At 42.1% G+C, this 16,063-nt stretch overlaps 2 protein-coding genes across 10 annotated transcripts in view; one reads left to right on the top strand and one right to left on the bottom strand.

The window, feature by feature from the left end:
- The window catches only part of LOC117231809, a 300,770-nt gene extending 284,746 nt beyond the window's left edge, over positions 1–16,024 (top strand). For 6 of the 9 annotated variants that reach the window (XM_033490612.1, XM_033490616.1, XM_033490618.1 and 3 more), the window contains 12 exons: positions 987–1,145; positions 1,673–2,749; positions 2,980–3,098; positions 3,180–3,340; positions 3,546–3,817; positions 5,793–6,033; positions 8,702–8,842; positions 10,897–11,091; positions 11,639–11,701; positions 12,157–12,425; positions 14,679–14,896; positions 15,365–16,024. In XM_033490612.1, the coding sequence (XP_033346503.1) occupies positions 987–1,145; positions 1,673–2,749; positions 2,980–3,098; positions 3,180–3,340; positions 3,546–3,817; positions 5,793–6,033; positions 8,702–8,842; positions 10,897–11,091; positions 11,639–11,701; positions 12,157–12,425; positions 14,679–14,896; positions 15,365–15,640 (3,191 nt within the window). In that variant the 3' untranslated portion in view covers positions 15,641–16,024. Of the gene's footprint in view, positions 1–986; positions 1,146–1,672; positions 2,750–2,979; positions 3,099–3,179; positions 3,341–3,545; positions 3,818–5,792; positions 6,034–8,701; positions 8,843–10,896; positions 11,092–11,638; positions 11,702–12,156; positions 12,426–13,428; positions 13,475–14,678; positions 14,897–15,364 lie in introns of those variants that run through there. The other 3 variants (XM_033490621.1, XM_033490614.1, XM_033490613.1) reach the window with 3 other exon arrangements.
- On the bottom strand, positions 9,274–10,888 carry LOC117231811. The gene is made up of 2 exons (XM_033490630.1): positions 10,614–10,888; positions 9,274–10,502 (listed from the first exon to the last, which is right to left on the bottom strand). The coding sequence occupies exons 1-2, from the start codon at positions 10,766–10,768 to the stop codon at positions 10,337–10,339; spliced, it is 321 nt and encodes a 106-aa protein (XP_033346521.1). The 5' UTR covers positions 10,769–10,888; the 3' UTR covers positions 9,274–10,336.
- Positions 16,025–16,063: the final 39 nt, after the last annotated feature.

Here is a 16,063-nt window from a genome sequence, read left to right as displayed (position 1 = left end):
AGCCGGTATGCGTGTACAAGCACGCCGGATCCGAACGGAAGGTCTTGTGCGATTGAGTATAATTAAAACGGCGACTACACACTCTTGTGACACGGTTCCCTATATCAGACAAACTATGCTTGTCGACCGATCCTGTAGAACACACGACAAGTAAAGTCGTCGTGATCGAAACGGTGAAAGATCATTGATTCATCGTGGATCAACAAAGTTGTAGTCATCTCTCACAAAATGTTCATCATCTTTTATTAATTTCAAATTTAAATTTAGATAGATTCGTTATTGAAACATCGAAATTTTTTAATATTCATTAAATATTCATAGTTCATTTTCATAGCAAGATCAATAAATGTCAAATATTTTAGTAATTTAATTTTTGTGTGATTCTTTAAAATACTCGTTTCATGTACACGATATCTGTTATACGAGAGACCAACATTATTCCCAATATAACACAAAACACACGACAAGTAATCTATCGAGGTACACAAGAATCGCAAGTTGTTGTCTTATAATTTTGTCACTCGATTATGTCTTTACTTGAGTTTCTCTCTACCCGCTCGGTATACTTGATTGTACTATTACACATTTGATGTGTATATTTCATCCCGTGACGTTATGTACCCCACCTGTCTCTTTTTCTTTGTTTCTCTTCCTTTACTTTCTGTTTTCTCCTCTAATTTTTCTCTGTATACTATACACAACATCTCTGACTTCGTGTGTAACATTGATCGAAGCTAAACCAACGCGATCGAAATGTGTCAGAAAGAAGCGAATCGTGTTGCCGACAAAGATGATAATTATACTCAACGCATAAGAAAGAACCGAGCTTAAACCCATAATAGCTCGATGCTACCGATCGTATCTTAGTGTGCGTGTATACGTATGTATAATCTAGCGATAACTTAATCGAAACGTAATAAGAAAAGATATGGAGCGAGAATAGCAGCGTTCTATAACCACGTCACGTGTCTCTGGGTTCTCTACAGTTCTGGCGATGCATGAGACTATTTTGAAATGCCCGACGCCTGGTTGCAACGGCCGTGGCCATGTCAGCTCGAATCGGAACACGCACAGGAGCCTATCCGGATGTCCCATTGCCGCGGCCAATAAGCAGGCTGCACGCGAGGCACGACACAAGGCTCAAGGTAAGGCGGCACAGCGGCACTCCAACGTGTCTGGAATTCGCCCCAAGAGAAAATCCACGGATGGAGCCGCTCCGTGAAATCGGATCGGGGCTTATAAGCTCCAAGACTGTCCCGAAACTAATCCTCCGATCGTTTCTCGATAGCTCTCGCGTGAACTTCTACCAAACCGAACATTCGAGGGTACACATAAACCACATCGTTTTTCGTCAGTGGCTATTGTCGAGTAATTGTCATTGCTCTATGCATTTTAATTTGCAAAGTTTATCAGCATGGTTTCTGAACGACCCAGTTATGAAGAACTAAACTTTCATATTTACAAGTTAAATATTTTATCTATTTGAAGAAAATGCATAGATACGGAATAATTAGACTCACAGAAGCGTGTTACTTACAAACATTCGTTTGAAAGTTTTTCAATCTTTTCCTCAATTAAAAGCAAACATAACCAAGCAAAGATACAAATATAGTTTCACCACGATATTAATAACAATAAAAAATATGTGATAACCATTTCATTTTCGCAACAGTGTCCGGAATTCCTCCAGAATACATCAGTACGAACCTGTTGCCGCCGTCGATGGATAGCAAGAGCTACTCCCAGTACGGGTCCACGGCGCAGGACACAAAACCGGTGCTAAGCAGCCTGACCTATGACTACTACACGACAACGAAAAGCACGGGTATCAACGTGAAACCTCCGAAAACACCGGAGGAGAATCCCTCATCCCGTACGACCAAGGTAGTCCCTAAAACTGAAAATATGACGCCGAGTGGCAGTTGCTGCAACACCCTGCCATCCAGAGGTCAAAACACGACCGACTTACTGGTACCAAAGACGGAAGAAACTGCTTCTTGTCGAGTGAATTCACCGCCACCACCTCCACCACCCACAGTACGGCCAACGTACGACTCGTACATGAATCAGGATTCGAACTCTTCGTCGATGTCCTCGATGGACGCCATGGGGTCTAGAGGATCTATTGGCGCGACGATACATCATCCTACTCAGCATCCGACGCATCACGTGCTGCCTATGCAGCCCACAGTCGCATATCCCATGCCAATGGTCGAGGATACGAGGATGAGTCATCAGATGTCCCAGAGATCTCCGTACGAGCCATCAGCTATGATGGCCGCAGCGGCGGCAGCTGCTGCTGCGGCCACCACCAGCGAGGAACTTTATCATCACAGATCGGCAGAGCACGCGAGAGCCTACATGCATCCTGGCGCGAGCAATATAGCGCGACCAGTTGTCACTTATTCCAACGAGATTGCAACCGGGAGGGGATATGAGAACGCAGTAGCCAGTGCTGCGAATCATCGACCGTATGACCCTGGCACCACATCCGCTTATGAAAGATATGATACACAAAGTTGCGCACCAATTCAGTCACAGCAGCAGCAGCAGCAACAACAACAACAACAGCAGCAACAACAGCAGCAACAGTTGCATTCCAGGACGAATATGTATTATCTAGGACAGACTGGAATGACGCCTGAGGAGCAAGAAAGGGTGTATCATCAGGAAGCTGCGGCTGCAGCACAGCAACATCAGATGGCGATGGCTGCTGCTACGGCTGCTGGGATGATGAAGACCGAAGATGGTGAATTTCTTTGTTATTATTATAAGAACATGAGCCATTTTTGTTTGAATACAAGTTAATTTTGCTAAATTTTTTCCTGAATAATGATAAATTTGCAGTCTGAAGTGATGTATAATTTGGATCTCGTAATTTATAGAAATGTCGGACGTGTAAATCACAGGATCTTTTTAGTTGTAAATTTGAAAATGTTTATAATCATACAATTTTTCATAATGATCTTATACTTACAGTGAAATGTGTCACAGTGGCGCAAGTTCAGCAAATGCAGAAACCTGGTGGCCCCCCAACCTCCCCAGGTGGTTCGGTAATGGATTTGTCAACCTCCAGCGTCACTTCGACGAGTCCACAGGTAAATATTTACATACAGATTTTCAAGAAACCAAGGTAGAACTGTACAAATTTTTAAAAAACATGATGATAATTATTACAGGCTCCACCGTATGGTTCCAACAGTCTCAGCCCTCAATATGGCGGTGGCCAAACAGTAGGTGGTAGTCCCCAGGCTGCAGCGAGCCCACACTTGACTGCAAGTCCTCAGGTTCCCAGTCCTCAAGGACAAACCCTTGATCTCAGTGTCAACAGGCTTCATAGGTAATTATCATTTGATCTACTATTCCCTTATGCAAAAAACATTCTTTTTAATCAACCTTTAGAAATCAAGTTTGGCCATTCATTTTAATACACGCGGAACAATATTGGAATTATTTTAATTCAACGAATATTTTTCTTCTAACGCAACCAGAATACAACGAGAGGGAGAGATATTAAATCGTACATCATCTTCATCTGATTATAGCGGCGCGCCAAGTCCCCAATATCCAACCGGCCACGGAGAAGCTGTGGCGGTTCCCGTTGGACCTGGTTTCCCAGCACCCAGACCAATCGAGGAGCAAACCGAGCCCGTGGACTTCTCGACGGCAAACGAGCCGGTCAATTTCAGTGGGGGTCCTGGAATCAGGCCTGTGCCAGGCTTCCCGCCACCCGGTGTGCACGTCACGGCGTACAGTCGGGAAAGCACCCCAGACAGCGGGGGTTCCCACTACATGGACGCTTACCGCGATCCCACTGGTGAGCTATCACTGTTTATCACTTAACTTGCCAGATAGTTCGTCATCGATCATTTGGAAACGCTTTATGACCCCTGACTCTATTCTATTCCTCATCTCTATTTTATCTGTAATTGTTGATCGTTTTTATAATAATTGACGATTTAAATATTGAAAATGATAATTTTTAACGGAGGTATAAAATAAAAGGTGCTCTCTTTTTTCTGTCTTTTTAGATTTAAATGTTTTTTGAAATTTTAAAGATGAAATTTGATAAGTTTGATTTGATTGTGTAATAAATCATTTCATTCTTTAACTATTAATTTTTGAAACATCCGGTACCGAAAACGAATAATATTAAAAAATATCAAACCTTCACTACTCCGCGTCATGCAGTAAAAACTCTAGCTGTGGTGAGATCGAATGCAAAGAAAATCCAATGAGACTCGTGTTTTGAACCCCGTCATTTTTCATCGCGTAGCAACAGAAGCTGTTACACGCGTTGACTAGAGACACCGAAACAAATTACCTGGAACGGGTAGATAACACCAACATGTACATAGATCCAACAAAGTCTTCGGTATTCTAAATTTCAACAAGCACATATACTTGAAACATACGCGACGCGTCAGCTTGACTACACGTAACGGACGAGCGAGGAAATGCATGGACAAGGGAAAAGAACAAAGAGCTCGACGCCCTCGGGGGTCGGACGGGAGAGGAACCGAACGAGAGAGCGATACGCGGTTACAACCGTCGAATAAAAATTCGCCAGAACAGTACATGACTGCCATAATAGGCACCTATGGCCCCGACTCTCATTTTCCTCGGTCTCTCTGTGCCTTGGCATTCCAAACCTACAGCAGCCCATTTCCCTCGTCCCCGTCGTCGTTTCTCCTGCTCTCGCTGTGTATACCCGCCCCTTTCCTCCTTCTCTCATCCTCTTTCGCCGGCGTGGATGTGCACCAAACCGGCACCCTTCCTACCGGACCACCTCCCTGTGGCGGTACACGACCATTGTTAATTATCAATATTTCGCGTACACGTAGCCGGCAAAAGTCCGGCGCGGCCAATATTGTGCGGACTCTGACGCTGGGGAGTAGTTATTGAAATTGAAATATTCGAGCACACAGCCGGCATGTCGAGTTCATTCGTTCGTTCGGCGTCGTCGTGTTCGCGCGTCGTCCACGTTGCCCGTACACCGACGCTCTTCGTCCGTCGGCTATTTGCACTGCAGACGAAATGAATTCTTGCCGGTAAATAAACGCGTAGATTTTACAACGGTTAATCAAGCGACGCGTCGACCTTAACGGACGGTTTCGACCTTTGCGCCACCAAACCTTTGTCCTACCGCTTTCGATTGCTTCATCCCCTTCTTTTTCTTCTCCGTATTTTCTCGTTTTCTTTTATCTTTATTTTTGTATCGTGGTTCTTTTGTTTCCACGGTGAAAGAGTGACTTCTTTATTTACTTTATTATTGCATCTCGTTGCCAGTCAAGAGATTACGTAGGAATGAGGTGGAGATTTTCATAAAATTGAAATTCGCCATGCGTCTTCTTCACCAAAGCGGAGCATTCGCGCACGTGTTCATGTATTCGCGTTGCTCCAGTTTTTAGACCGTACCGTGTTTCTTTATTGTACGTTTTCACCGAACACTGTTGGTTTGATATCTGTATATATATATCCGAACTGCAAGTTTGACAAGTATCCACGTAGCTTTATAAATATTTCCAAGTTTTTAAATATACCTCTATACCGAAAAGTGAATAAAGAATGGTAAATATGTGGAGAATGAATTGAATATTAACTTCGTTTAAACTAAAACCTTTTATTTCAATTAAAACTTTTATTATTAAACGACACTAGGATGTAATAGGGATTTTTTAATCTTTTAAATTTCATATTTATGTTTATAAAACATTTTATATACAATATTCTATTGTAATAATGAATCTTTCATTCGACAAGATTACATTATAAATATTTGTCACTTTCAGGTTATGGACCGATGAGCCCGCACCCCGGATACGGAATGACAGGCGTTCAACCGGAATACCCTGGGAACACGTATACCCCTTACCCCACCGCAGGCTACAATTGTGGTGGAACTTATCCTGGAGGTCCCGTAACTTCCGGTTACCAAATCCCAGCTGGCTACACGCCGACACCTTGCTATAGTATGCCACCTCCGCAGCACACAGTCGGACCTCTCGATAAACCTACGGGTAAAGACGATAGGTAAGGAACTCGACGATCTATGTACTTTCCTTCCAAAATAATACCGCGCTCGTGAGAATATGTAAGACGTTTCTGGTTCATCGGAAACTCGATACTGCCATCCTCAGAGAGAGAGAGAGAGAGAGAGAGAATATCGAAATATTATTATTAATTAGTATTTTAACGTTTTCTCTGTTATTTTAATTAAATTCACATAAATACAAATAAGTAATATATGACACTAAGAAACTTAGCGTTTCAAATTAAGATTTTTAATTTTAACTTCTGAAGATTCCTGATCTTTATTATAATTGATTTGACTTCTAAAGAAAATTGATGATTGATTTCTTTATCACTATTATTCTCAAAGTAAGAGCTTCAGTAAACTAGATACTGTGCAATCCAATAAATCTATCTAAATTATACTAAATATAAATATAGATTTATATAAATCTATACTAAATTAAAATTAATTACTCAGAGAAGTCCTGTAGTCCTGATCGTTGTAAAAATTGATCTCATTCAGTAGAGCGGGACGATACAAGATCAGACCACAATGAAACGTCCCATTCTGGTGGTACCCACGTTGTCCAATGAACCGGAGGAACGTCCACGCGTCTAATAAACGTGCATGCGAGCATCGCACATTTTGGTACTTGCCTTGCGGAAAGGGTCGCGCGAATCTCTCTCGCGAATGTATACGTATATTCGCGGCTGAAAAGGCACAGGAGGCAAAATCGGTTGGTGGCGGTGGCGGCCACTAACGGCGCAGAAGGAGGCGGAGATCGCGCATACCTACCTCCATTTTGTTAATTAAAGTAATTACTCTTCGTACCGAAAGTGCCAACCTTATTCTAATTGACGTAAAGCTCGGCGGTACAGTGGAGAAGGCGCGGTTCGGCGCATAAGGAGAGGAGGTGGAACGAGAGGCTGCTGGAAGGGGAGCCGCCAAGGGTGAATAAGGTCGAAAGAGGAGGTGGGGTATAATCAGTTGCCACCGCACTGGATTATGGGGCGAGACCTGCGTCGTCCCATCGAGGTTAGACCCTTGAAATGCACCTCGGATACCTCGGGCAACACTGGTTTCCTCTCTTTTCTAATCTCCGCCCATGCCCTGGAATTCCGCGCGTCCGTTCGACAACGTTACCCAAATTCTTCGAGAATGTTCGCGTTTATATATTAAGGGGTAGATCGTGGAAAAGTTGGAGAAATCATATTTAAATTAAGCGTTCTAAAATAGTCGTCTACGGTTTGGATATGTAGGCACCTAGAATTCTCCGAAATTGCAAACTCATACAAATAATAGATTCTTTTTTTAATTTTTTAAATAAACAGTAGTTCTTTTAAACATAATTATATGTAGTCAACCTTTTTTCAACAGTTTCGCGTATAGAACACTTTGGAAGTTGCAGTCTTGTAAAAGATATCTTATTAGTTTTAATGATTAATACGGCAATTACATAAATTTTTTTGATTTATACATTACATAAATTTATAGTGTACTAGGAATTTAATATCCACAGTAAATTCATTTGTATAACGATAAACTAGGAAGGAAAGAAGCGCCATTCGTTCTCGAATTTCCGACTTTACTAATACTTACTATACAATTCTCATTATGTTCTAATCGTATCATCTTATGAATCGTAATCTTGTCAGAGACTCGTCATCCCTTCAAAACGCACGAAACATGCTTTCAAGAGCAATTACCTCACTCCCCTCCATAGACAATCTTCGATTCGTAATAGAACTCGTAATAGAAGAACGAACGAATAACGGAAACGCGACTTATGAAGGTCGTTGATATGAAGACAGAGAAGGTTGGTGGTTAGACGGAGCCTGGGAAAATACACAAGGCAGAGCATTCGGGGCGTACCGGTGAATTGCACTCAAGTCCGCATCCGTCGGCTCGGTTGGCCGGCAATATCGCGGCTACTCAAGGGCCATCGAGGTTTTCGAGGCTTCTCATAGCCCAGCGGTAGTTCGTTCATCTACGAAACTACGAGGAGACGAGAGAAAAAAGCAGAAGCAAACCGCTCTCTCGTGCTCTGATCCGCATATATTCCTTCCGCCTCCTGCTCCTGCTGCTGCTGCGCCTCGTCCTTTCTCCACCGACCGGATGCCGAACTTTTCGGAATATTTTTTCTCTCTCTCATATGTCGCTATGACACCCGCTGTCCGTGCACGGCAACCTCCCTCTCGCCCTGGCCGAGAAGGAAAAGTTGCGGAGCGCAATAAAACTTTCCGGTTGCTATCCCAGCTCTGTAACGACGCGACGCAACGATTGCGTTCCAGCCACGCTCGTACCCTGGATGTCCGAAGCAGTGTTATTCCAACTGAGCTTTCGAGATTAAAAATCTCCTATCGTTTATTATCTTCGTTGTTATATGTGTGAAATTTTAATTGGATTTGACGATAATAAGTGAGGGTTCAGAGGAAAAGTGGTAAAAGTGACGATATCTTTATTTTAAAAAAGATTGTGTTGATCCAGACAAACATGATCTTTTCCACTTTTCCATTGGGTTCCTCGACCATGTTCTCCATTTATGATTCGACGTGGGACTATGCGCTGGCATCCATTGTGCGACGTAGTGAGTGAACGCGTATGAAAGAGTTATTAGGTGCAGGCATACGAGAGACGAGTGATCGCGTTGAGAGTGTCTTATAGTGTTGATGTTGTTCGGTGCAGTATGAATATGAGGCGGCACTCGTTGAATTTCGTGCCTCGGCCCGCCCCTCGTGGTCGCGATGGCAAGGAGCTGATACAGTGCCCCACGTCGTCCTGTGATGGCATGGGTCATGTCTCGGGAAACTACGCTACCCACAGAAGGCAAGGCAGCATTGACATTGACACTGACATTTTACATTCGACGACGTCATCCGATTATGTATAATTTATATATTGATATAGCGATGCAGCACGCACGCACGCACGCTCCACATATCATACACACACATAAATACATATATACACATATTCATACATATAGGAACCTTGCTACACAATTATTCCCCTGGTTCTCCTCATTGAATCGATCCAACGTAAAAATTCCTTGATAGTAGTTCGATTCCTGTTAAAGTACTTGGCATCCTATAGAACACACGCGTAAAGTCACACATATCGACATCCTTAAAACACATTCAAACATTAAAAGCGATTTCTCACGAAAATGCGAAAATTACATGGATGGGTTTTTGCATCAATGCATATTGGTGGTCCGTGGCGTAGTGGCTTCTTAAGTGTTTTGTGACACTATATCATTTTTATCTAGAATTCCTCCGCCCCTAACTTCCTTGCTAAACCGGTCTTGTACTCCTTACTCGATATTGCTGTTACCATATTATACGTGTAAACACCCGTTTGATATAAATAGCTATTTTTACAAATCATTTTATTTCATTTTATTTTCATTCCACGGTCTTTCTTCTCTTTATATATCCTTTCTTCTTCCCCAATATAGTTTCTCTTTGCGTACCTTTTTCACGTACGTAATTCCTCCACACCCCATTTGCCTTATCGTACGATATACTATAACCAAAGTGTGTAGATGAGTTTCATGTTGAATGAAGCACCACTTGCTCCTTGTTTCGACCCGACCCCTACGAAAAGGGATGGCAAAATCATTAAGACGATCGCCGGTGAAGAGCAGCTTCGTGCTCGTGCAAAGATACGATGCTTCCACCAGTTTGTCTTGAGCTCTAGCTGTAATTAATATTCATTTTCATATACGCATCTAAATATGTATATATATATAAATATATATTATACGATCACCGAACCCGCCCGTTTAAAAACCGCTTCGCCAGCCTCGAGTGGGCAGCTTCGTAGCGAACTGTTGCCAATGACCATGTCAGAGCAGAACCGTAAGGAATAGAAAAAAGTGAGAGAAAATAAAATATAACGATAATTGTAACAGTCACAAAGGTGCACCGTATCCGGAAGCGTGTTGCACGATTGTTTAATTATAATCGTTTAATTATAAACACAGAGAAAGACAATTGGCAATTGACGAGTTTCACTGGGGTCAGGTGTGAGTGTGCTCCCTGCTCTCCTTTTCAGTGTTCCTAGAGTAAGGCCAACCTTGTATTGACATGAACTTAAAACGCGATCGAACGATACGAGCGACACCTCATGAGTGATCCAACTGGAACACGGCGTTGCCATTTGCATGCTATCATATGTGTATATAATTATGAATCGTTGATTGCCCGTTTCGACTGCGAGTCCACCATTCACCCAATAGATCCGAGGGAAAAGAACCTGTTGGAATCAATACGATATCATTCAAAGTCATGTTTCGAGAGAGAATGGAAACGTGTTATTTTACGACACGAGCCTTAAACCTTCATGTTCAATGTCTTCGTTCGAACTGGACGCAAGGCAAGTTGTCCAAGATTGAATCGCGCTGAAGGCTGCTTCTTTTATAAAACCATTATTAATATGTAAGCAGTCCGTGTGGATGATCTCGGTGAGCAGAATTGTCTTGCTCCTTTGACGAATAATAAATAACAATAGGAAATTATAATGCAATAGAACTAACATTTGTCGAACGATACTTTGTAATCTCATCGAGATCTTCTTTTAAATCGTTTAATAGTACCTGAGTATCATATCTGGTACCTGGACGTAAGTACTCGAGACTTCTTGGCAACGTCGCGTAAATTGCATGCGATGTGTTGCTGAAGCCATCGTTGGATGTTTCTGAGGTGTGCGTTCGTGATCCTGACCATGGGGATTCCTGCGCTGCTTATTCATTCTACCTGATATACAATGAATAAAACAAGATTGTTAAAACATTCTCTAACGAAGTGAAAGTAGCGCAAAATCGTCATGGTATATGTAGACCAAGTTTAAAAGAGCAGAAATTTTTGTTTCCTTTACAGCTTGTCTGGTTGTCCGCGAGCCGATCGTTCCCAGATCCAAGCACATTCTCAAGAGCTCAAATGTCCCACACCAGGATGCGACGGTTCGGGACACGTAACCGGCAACTATTCATCTCACAGAAGTTTGTCCGGTTGTCCAAGGGCTAACAAACCGAAAAGCAAGCCCCGAGATGGACAGGATTCGGAACCACTAAGGTTTGTATCATTTACATTCTACTAATCCTCCAACACTTCAAAATCGAACCAATCCTTCGATCTCTAAAACTTTAAACTAAAACTTTCAAATTTCCATATTGAATCGTTTTCTATGAAAATCATTGCAAGTAATCACTGCCCTAAAACTAACACAGTGCAATTCACTTCCATAAATTTGATAAAGATTAGCGAGAAAGATAGAATGGGTTTAATTGAGTGAGCTTCTAGTCTCTTGCGAACTCTGCAACTTGTGTTATACATAATCACGATTCCAATTTGCGTTTTCACCATGTTCGCACGTTACACGCAGCTACGTGGATATCTTGCTGACCGCATTGCACGTGCTAAGATCCGCTACCAGACCGAAAGGGTCGTCCCCATCCCTTTCAACGCGGTGTCCCTTAAACCCTATTCGCTTCCTAACGCAAAGACGAAGACGCTGACTAATAACCAGCGGTTTCCGCTCGTTTCATGCTCGCTCTCTCTATTTCTCTGTGGATGGATTATATGGTGTTGGTAATGGTGGTGTTGGCATTTCGTGCTACAGATGTCCCATCCCCGGTTGCGACGGCTCTGGCCATGCCACTGGCAAATTCTTGTCGCATCGCAGGTAAGATTTCCTCGCTATTTTTTTGGAAGACCAAATATTGTAATTATGACTTACCAAAAACTTTAAAAAGAAACTCTTTCAAAATTGAGCGTTTGAAATAGTACTCATAATTTTAAGAAAATGCAAGGCTCGAGATATAGCTTCGTTCCCAATATAAAGTATTTGCAAAAAAATTGATCGAAAAAAAATATTTCTAATAAATTTTATTTCAATTTAGCCCGTTAACAGAAACTAGGCAGTTTGACTAAGATTAACGTAGCAGATCGAATTCGAACGAATTACTTTTAACCAATACTTTGTCCAAGTTACATTTTTGTTCGATGATAATGTCTCGAACTGATTTTGTTCTTCTGCCACAAAAAAGATTGGTATTTCTTATCTTCCTTATTTTCAGTAAGAGGGTATTTTCTATGAAACGACATGTCCTTAATTGCGATAACAACGACTTGTTGCAGCGCATCGGGCTGCCCCATTGCAAACAGGAACAAGATGCGTGTATTAGAATCGGGAGGTACGGTTGAGCAGCACAAAGCAGCGGTGGCCGCGGCGACAGCGATGAAGTTTGAGGGTGTGAACTGTCCCACGCCGGGCTGTGACGGAATCGGTCATATAAACGGATCGTTCTCTACTCACAGATCTCTATCCGGTTGTCCGATAGCCGGTCACGCGGTAAAGAAGCCAAAGTTCGAAGACATGTCGACCATGTACAGCAAAGGAATCACCGGTGAGGGTCAAGCTGCCTCAGATGTCGTTCATGTCTTCGATTATCGATGCGTATCGTTATTAATCGAAGAATAAAAAGCAAAAAAGAAAAAAGAAAAGGAAAGCAGATCGGTTGGCTCTTCGTGAACGAGTCGTCGACAATTGATACATATTACGAATTGAAATGTTCGCTGTAAATTCGAGATATCTCATTCACGTCGAGCTAATGTTGCGACATGTGATTGCCTACTACAGTGAGTAGAAGCAACAAATTGTAGAGTAGGCATGATTATTACAAGTTTGCCTTTTTATTCTTTTCTCGCGCCGTACTCGTCCAATATAATTTCTTTTTCTTTTCTTTTTATTGACTTTCATATTAGATGATATTTGGATAAATATTCGGAATAATATATGGAATTAGTAACTTTGGACGAGTCGAGGGCAAAAAATTGTGACAAAATTCTGAACGTTTATTTGTAAACTTGTGCATATATGACCTTATACTTGATCCTATGCTACGCTATACTCTACTCTTCACGCAATGATGTGCTGTCATACCAACAAGAGTAACCTCCGTCCTTTTTCCCGCCCACTTCTGTCTACCTGTATATTCAGTTACTTTTTTGGTCGTTTCTACTTAAATTTTACGTTTTCGTTTTCGCCACCCTTTTTCTCCGTGATATTGGTATTCAGGTGTTTTCGAGATATTTTTTTTGGTTCTGTTCTTTTTTATATTCTTCCACGAGAAAACAGAGACGCACGGAATTTGTTGACCAACGACAACAGAAAAAAAAAGAAATGAAAGAAAGAAACACCTGAACTGGACACCTCAACATCCACTGTGTCACTTTGCTTCTTCCAATTACGAATTTGGCCCCCGTGAAATCCTATCTCCCACATTACTATGTGCAAGAACAAAGACAATTAGAAAAAAAGAAGCGAAAATGTAAAGACCAAAAAAAAGCAGCCGTATGTCATAATAATGAAAAATAATATATTCTGATTTATTCTGGGATCACGATCAGCTCCTTTCCTGTCATTGAGCTTTGAGGAGAACATTTACTTTTGAAGGTAAGGGACTGACGTACTCGCCATTTGTTTTCTATGTGTTTTCGGTGTTACATACAAGATCCACACACCAGTAATTTTACTTTTTACGAGATGACGTCCGAGTGTTGGCAGCAACATAAAGAAACAGAAAAGTACCTGCTATAGTTTCAATTAAATAATTTTCAATTCTTTTATAATATAACTGTAAGTTACGATGACGTTACAAAATTAAAAGGCCAGCACTCGGTGTCTCCTATTTTTTTCTTCTATCTGGTATGATGGCACCTCACGCTACCCCTTGATCACCTTAACATCGTCCCCGATCATTCTGTTTTCCTGCGGCACTCCTGTCAGGTTCGTGCGTCTATTAATGAGTAAAACGCATCACTCGTTTCATCGAAAGAACAAGTCGTCGCGTTTGCGAACTAGACGAGCTCTTTTCTCCATCACTTCAGCACGAACCACTCGCAGAAGAAACCGTACCGATTCCCATATTTCAGACAAATCCTCATGCAGCGACTTGGGATACTTTCTAGACTTATACCGCCTAGCAAGCGATCATTGTCGCGCGATAAGACGAACCTGCGATGTGATGATGCACTTGTTTTCCAAAAAAAGAAAAAAGATGCCAAAAAAGAAAAAAGTAAAACAATGTAACCCGACCACAGACCAACCCAAATCGCTGTCCGAAGCTTTCCTGGCGCTACTTACATATATGCTCTCGCCACATTCTCACATTTTATTGTATATGAATCCCGCACACCTGTCAAGAACTACGTATGTAACTAGTAACATTTTTTCTCTCTAATATCAAGTCGCTTTTGTATGAAACTCGTGTGGACAGAGCTCTTTTTGAGAGTTTCGGTCAAGATCTTGGGTTGATCGGACTTTATCGACCTTCTTGGCTTCCGATGGTTTTCTCCAAGTAAACCTACGTTCTCGAGACTATCGACATCGTTATACACGCTGACTATAAAACTACAAGTTAGCTATAAGAAAGTAAAAGCAATGAAAATATTCACTTTACGTTGAATATCAATGGCTGTTTTATTACTTATGGCGCCCAGTGACATTAGCAGAAAAAATCAGTCGAACCAGTGTCTCGAGAATCAGGGTGAAAGCTGTTGGAAATCGGGAAAAGCAAAATAAAAGTATAAGAAAAAGAAAGAAAAAGAGAGGGAGATAGACAGGCTGTTAAAATGGACCGTGTATGCCCTATCTTCAGGAGTGGACACCAGTGGTCCGGCTCACGGGGGTGCGGTGGGTACGGGTCAGGGTAACACGAGTGGTAGCGGTACCGCCAGTGGCCAGAGCGAGGATCTCTACACACTGGAAGCCGAGATCACAGAGCTCCAGAGAGAAAACGCTCGGGTCGAATCGCAGGTGTTGCGCTTGCGCTCCGATATCACCGCCATGGAGAACCAACTGAAGCAAGGTGAAAAGGTCAGTACGCTTGTACTCAGTCGGTAATCGATTATTACCGTGTGCTGATAGAAATGCTAGAGGAGCTTCCGTCTGCCAGTTACATAGAATGCGATCCAATCAGGGCTAAATTCCATTTACAATGTTATTTTATCATCCATAATATTATTATAGATTTGAGTATCGTATATTTGAATATTAAACCTACTGTGATTGAGTAACACAGTATGGAATTAAAATTCGTGAAAATTTTAGGCTAGACAGTTCTTGTATCATTCTTTGTTAACGTAGATCTGCGCTGATCAGGGAGATTCCCTTTCCTCCGGCGCCCAAAGTTGAAAATTCCCAATTCTGAAATTTTTAGTAGATAATATTCATCTCGTTACAAATACTTAAATTTTCCTTCCTTTTTATTATTGTTGTGAAAGCGATCAAGTGTATATTTAACAAGCTGAATGTTTTGTAAAAAAAAGGTTCGTTTCTTCGTAGGAAACAACGGCGATTACTCAGCGAAGCAACAACCTGACCGAGTACTATCAATCGCTACGCGATAACATGATAACGTTGTTGGAGCACGTGCGAATACCGAACGCCCCGGGCGGACCGCAGGAGAAGATGGGCCACGAAAACTTCGACAGTTACCTGACGAAGCTGCAGACATTGTGCACCGCTGATGGTTATTGCGCGGACGAGGCAAACAGGCCGATATACGAAACGGTGAAGACCGCGCTGCAGGATTTCACGGTCCTACCGACACCCATCTGAGACCATCCTTAAAGCTCGACGATCGGATACAACGTGACACGAACGCGTTTCATGCGGTAACTTCGTTCTCGTTGTGATGATAAGAAAAAAAATGCGATCATAACAGAGACACAGGAGTTCGCGTGGTTTACCACAACGGAAAGACTATTCTGTGCAATGAAAATCGTGTGTCGGTAAACGAGCAACGAGAAAGACTTTCTTGATCGTATAATAAATTGTGTTATGACTCTCCATACTGAGAATGAGAAATCGAGAAGACTTTTTACCAATTATCGGGTGATCTGCTCGTGTACCAAAGGAAAACGGTGCTTTCGACTGTCGACTTAAAGACGGTAAATGTTCGACACAAGCCGATGACGACTGTATAGACTTGAGAGTAGTAAATGTTACAAAGAAAAACGGTATCTAAGGTATCATCTGATA

The sequence above is a fragment of the Bombus vosnesenskii genome, unplaced genomic scaffold, assembly GCF_011952255.1.
Source record: "Bombus vosnesenskii isolate JDL3184/JDL3185 unplaced genomic scaffold, Bvos_JDL3184-5_v1.1 scf7180000013274, whole genome shotgun sequence".
Taxonomy (NCBI): Eukaryota; Metazoa; Arthropoda; class Insecta; order Hymenoptera; family Apidae; genus Bombus; species Bombus vosnesenskii.
This window is presented reverse-complemented; position numbering and strand designations above follow the sequence as displayed.

Coding starts and splice junctions, on each gene's coding strand:
- LOC117231811 (XM_033490630.1), bottom strand. CDS start 10,768: ATGAATAAGCAGCGCAGGAATCCCCATGGTCAGGATCACGAACGCACA. Junction 10,503..10,613: donor GTACCAGATATGATACTCAG/GTACTATTAAAC, acceptor TATTCGTCAAAG/GAGCAAGACAATTCTGCTCA.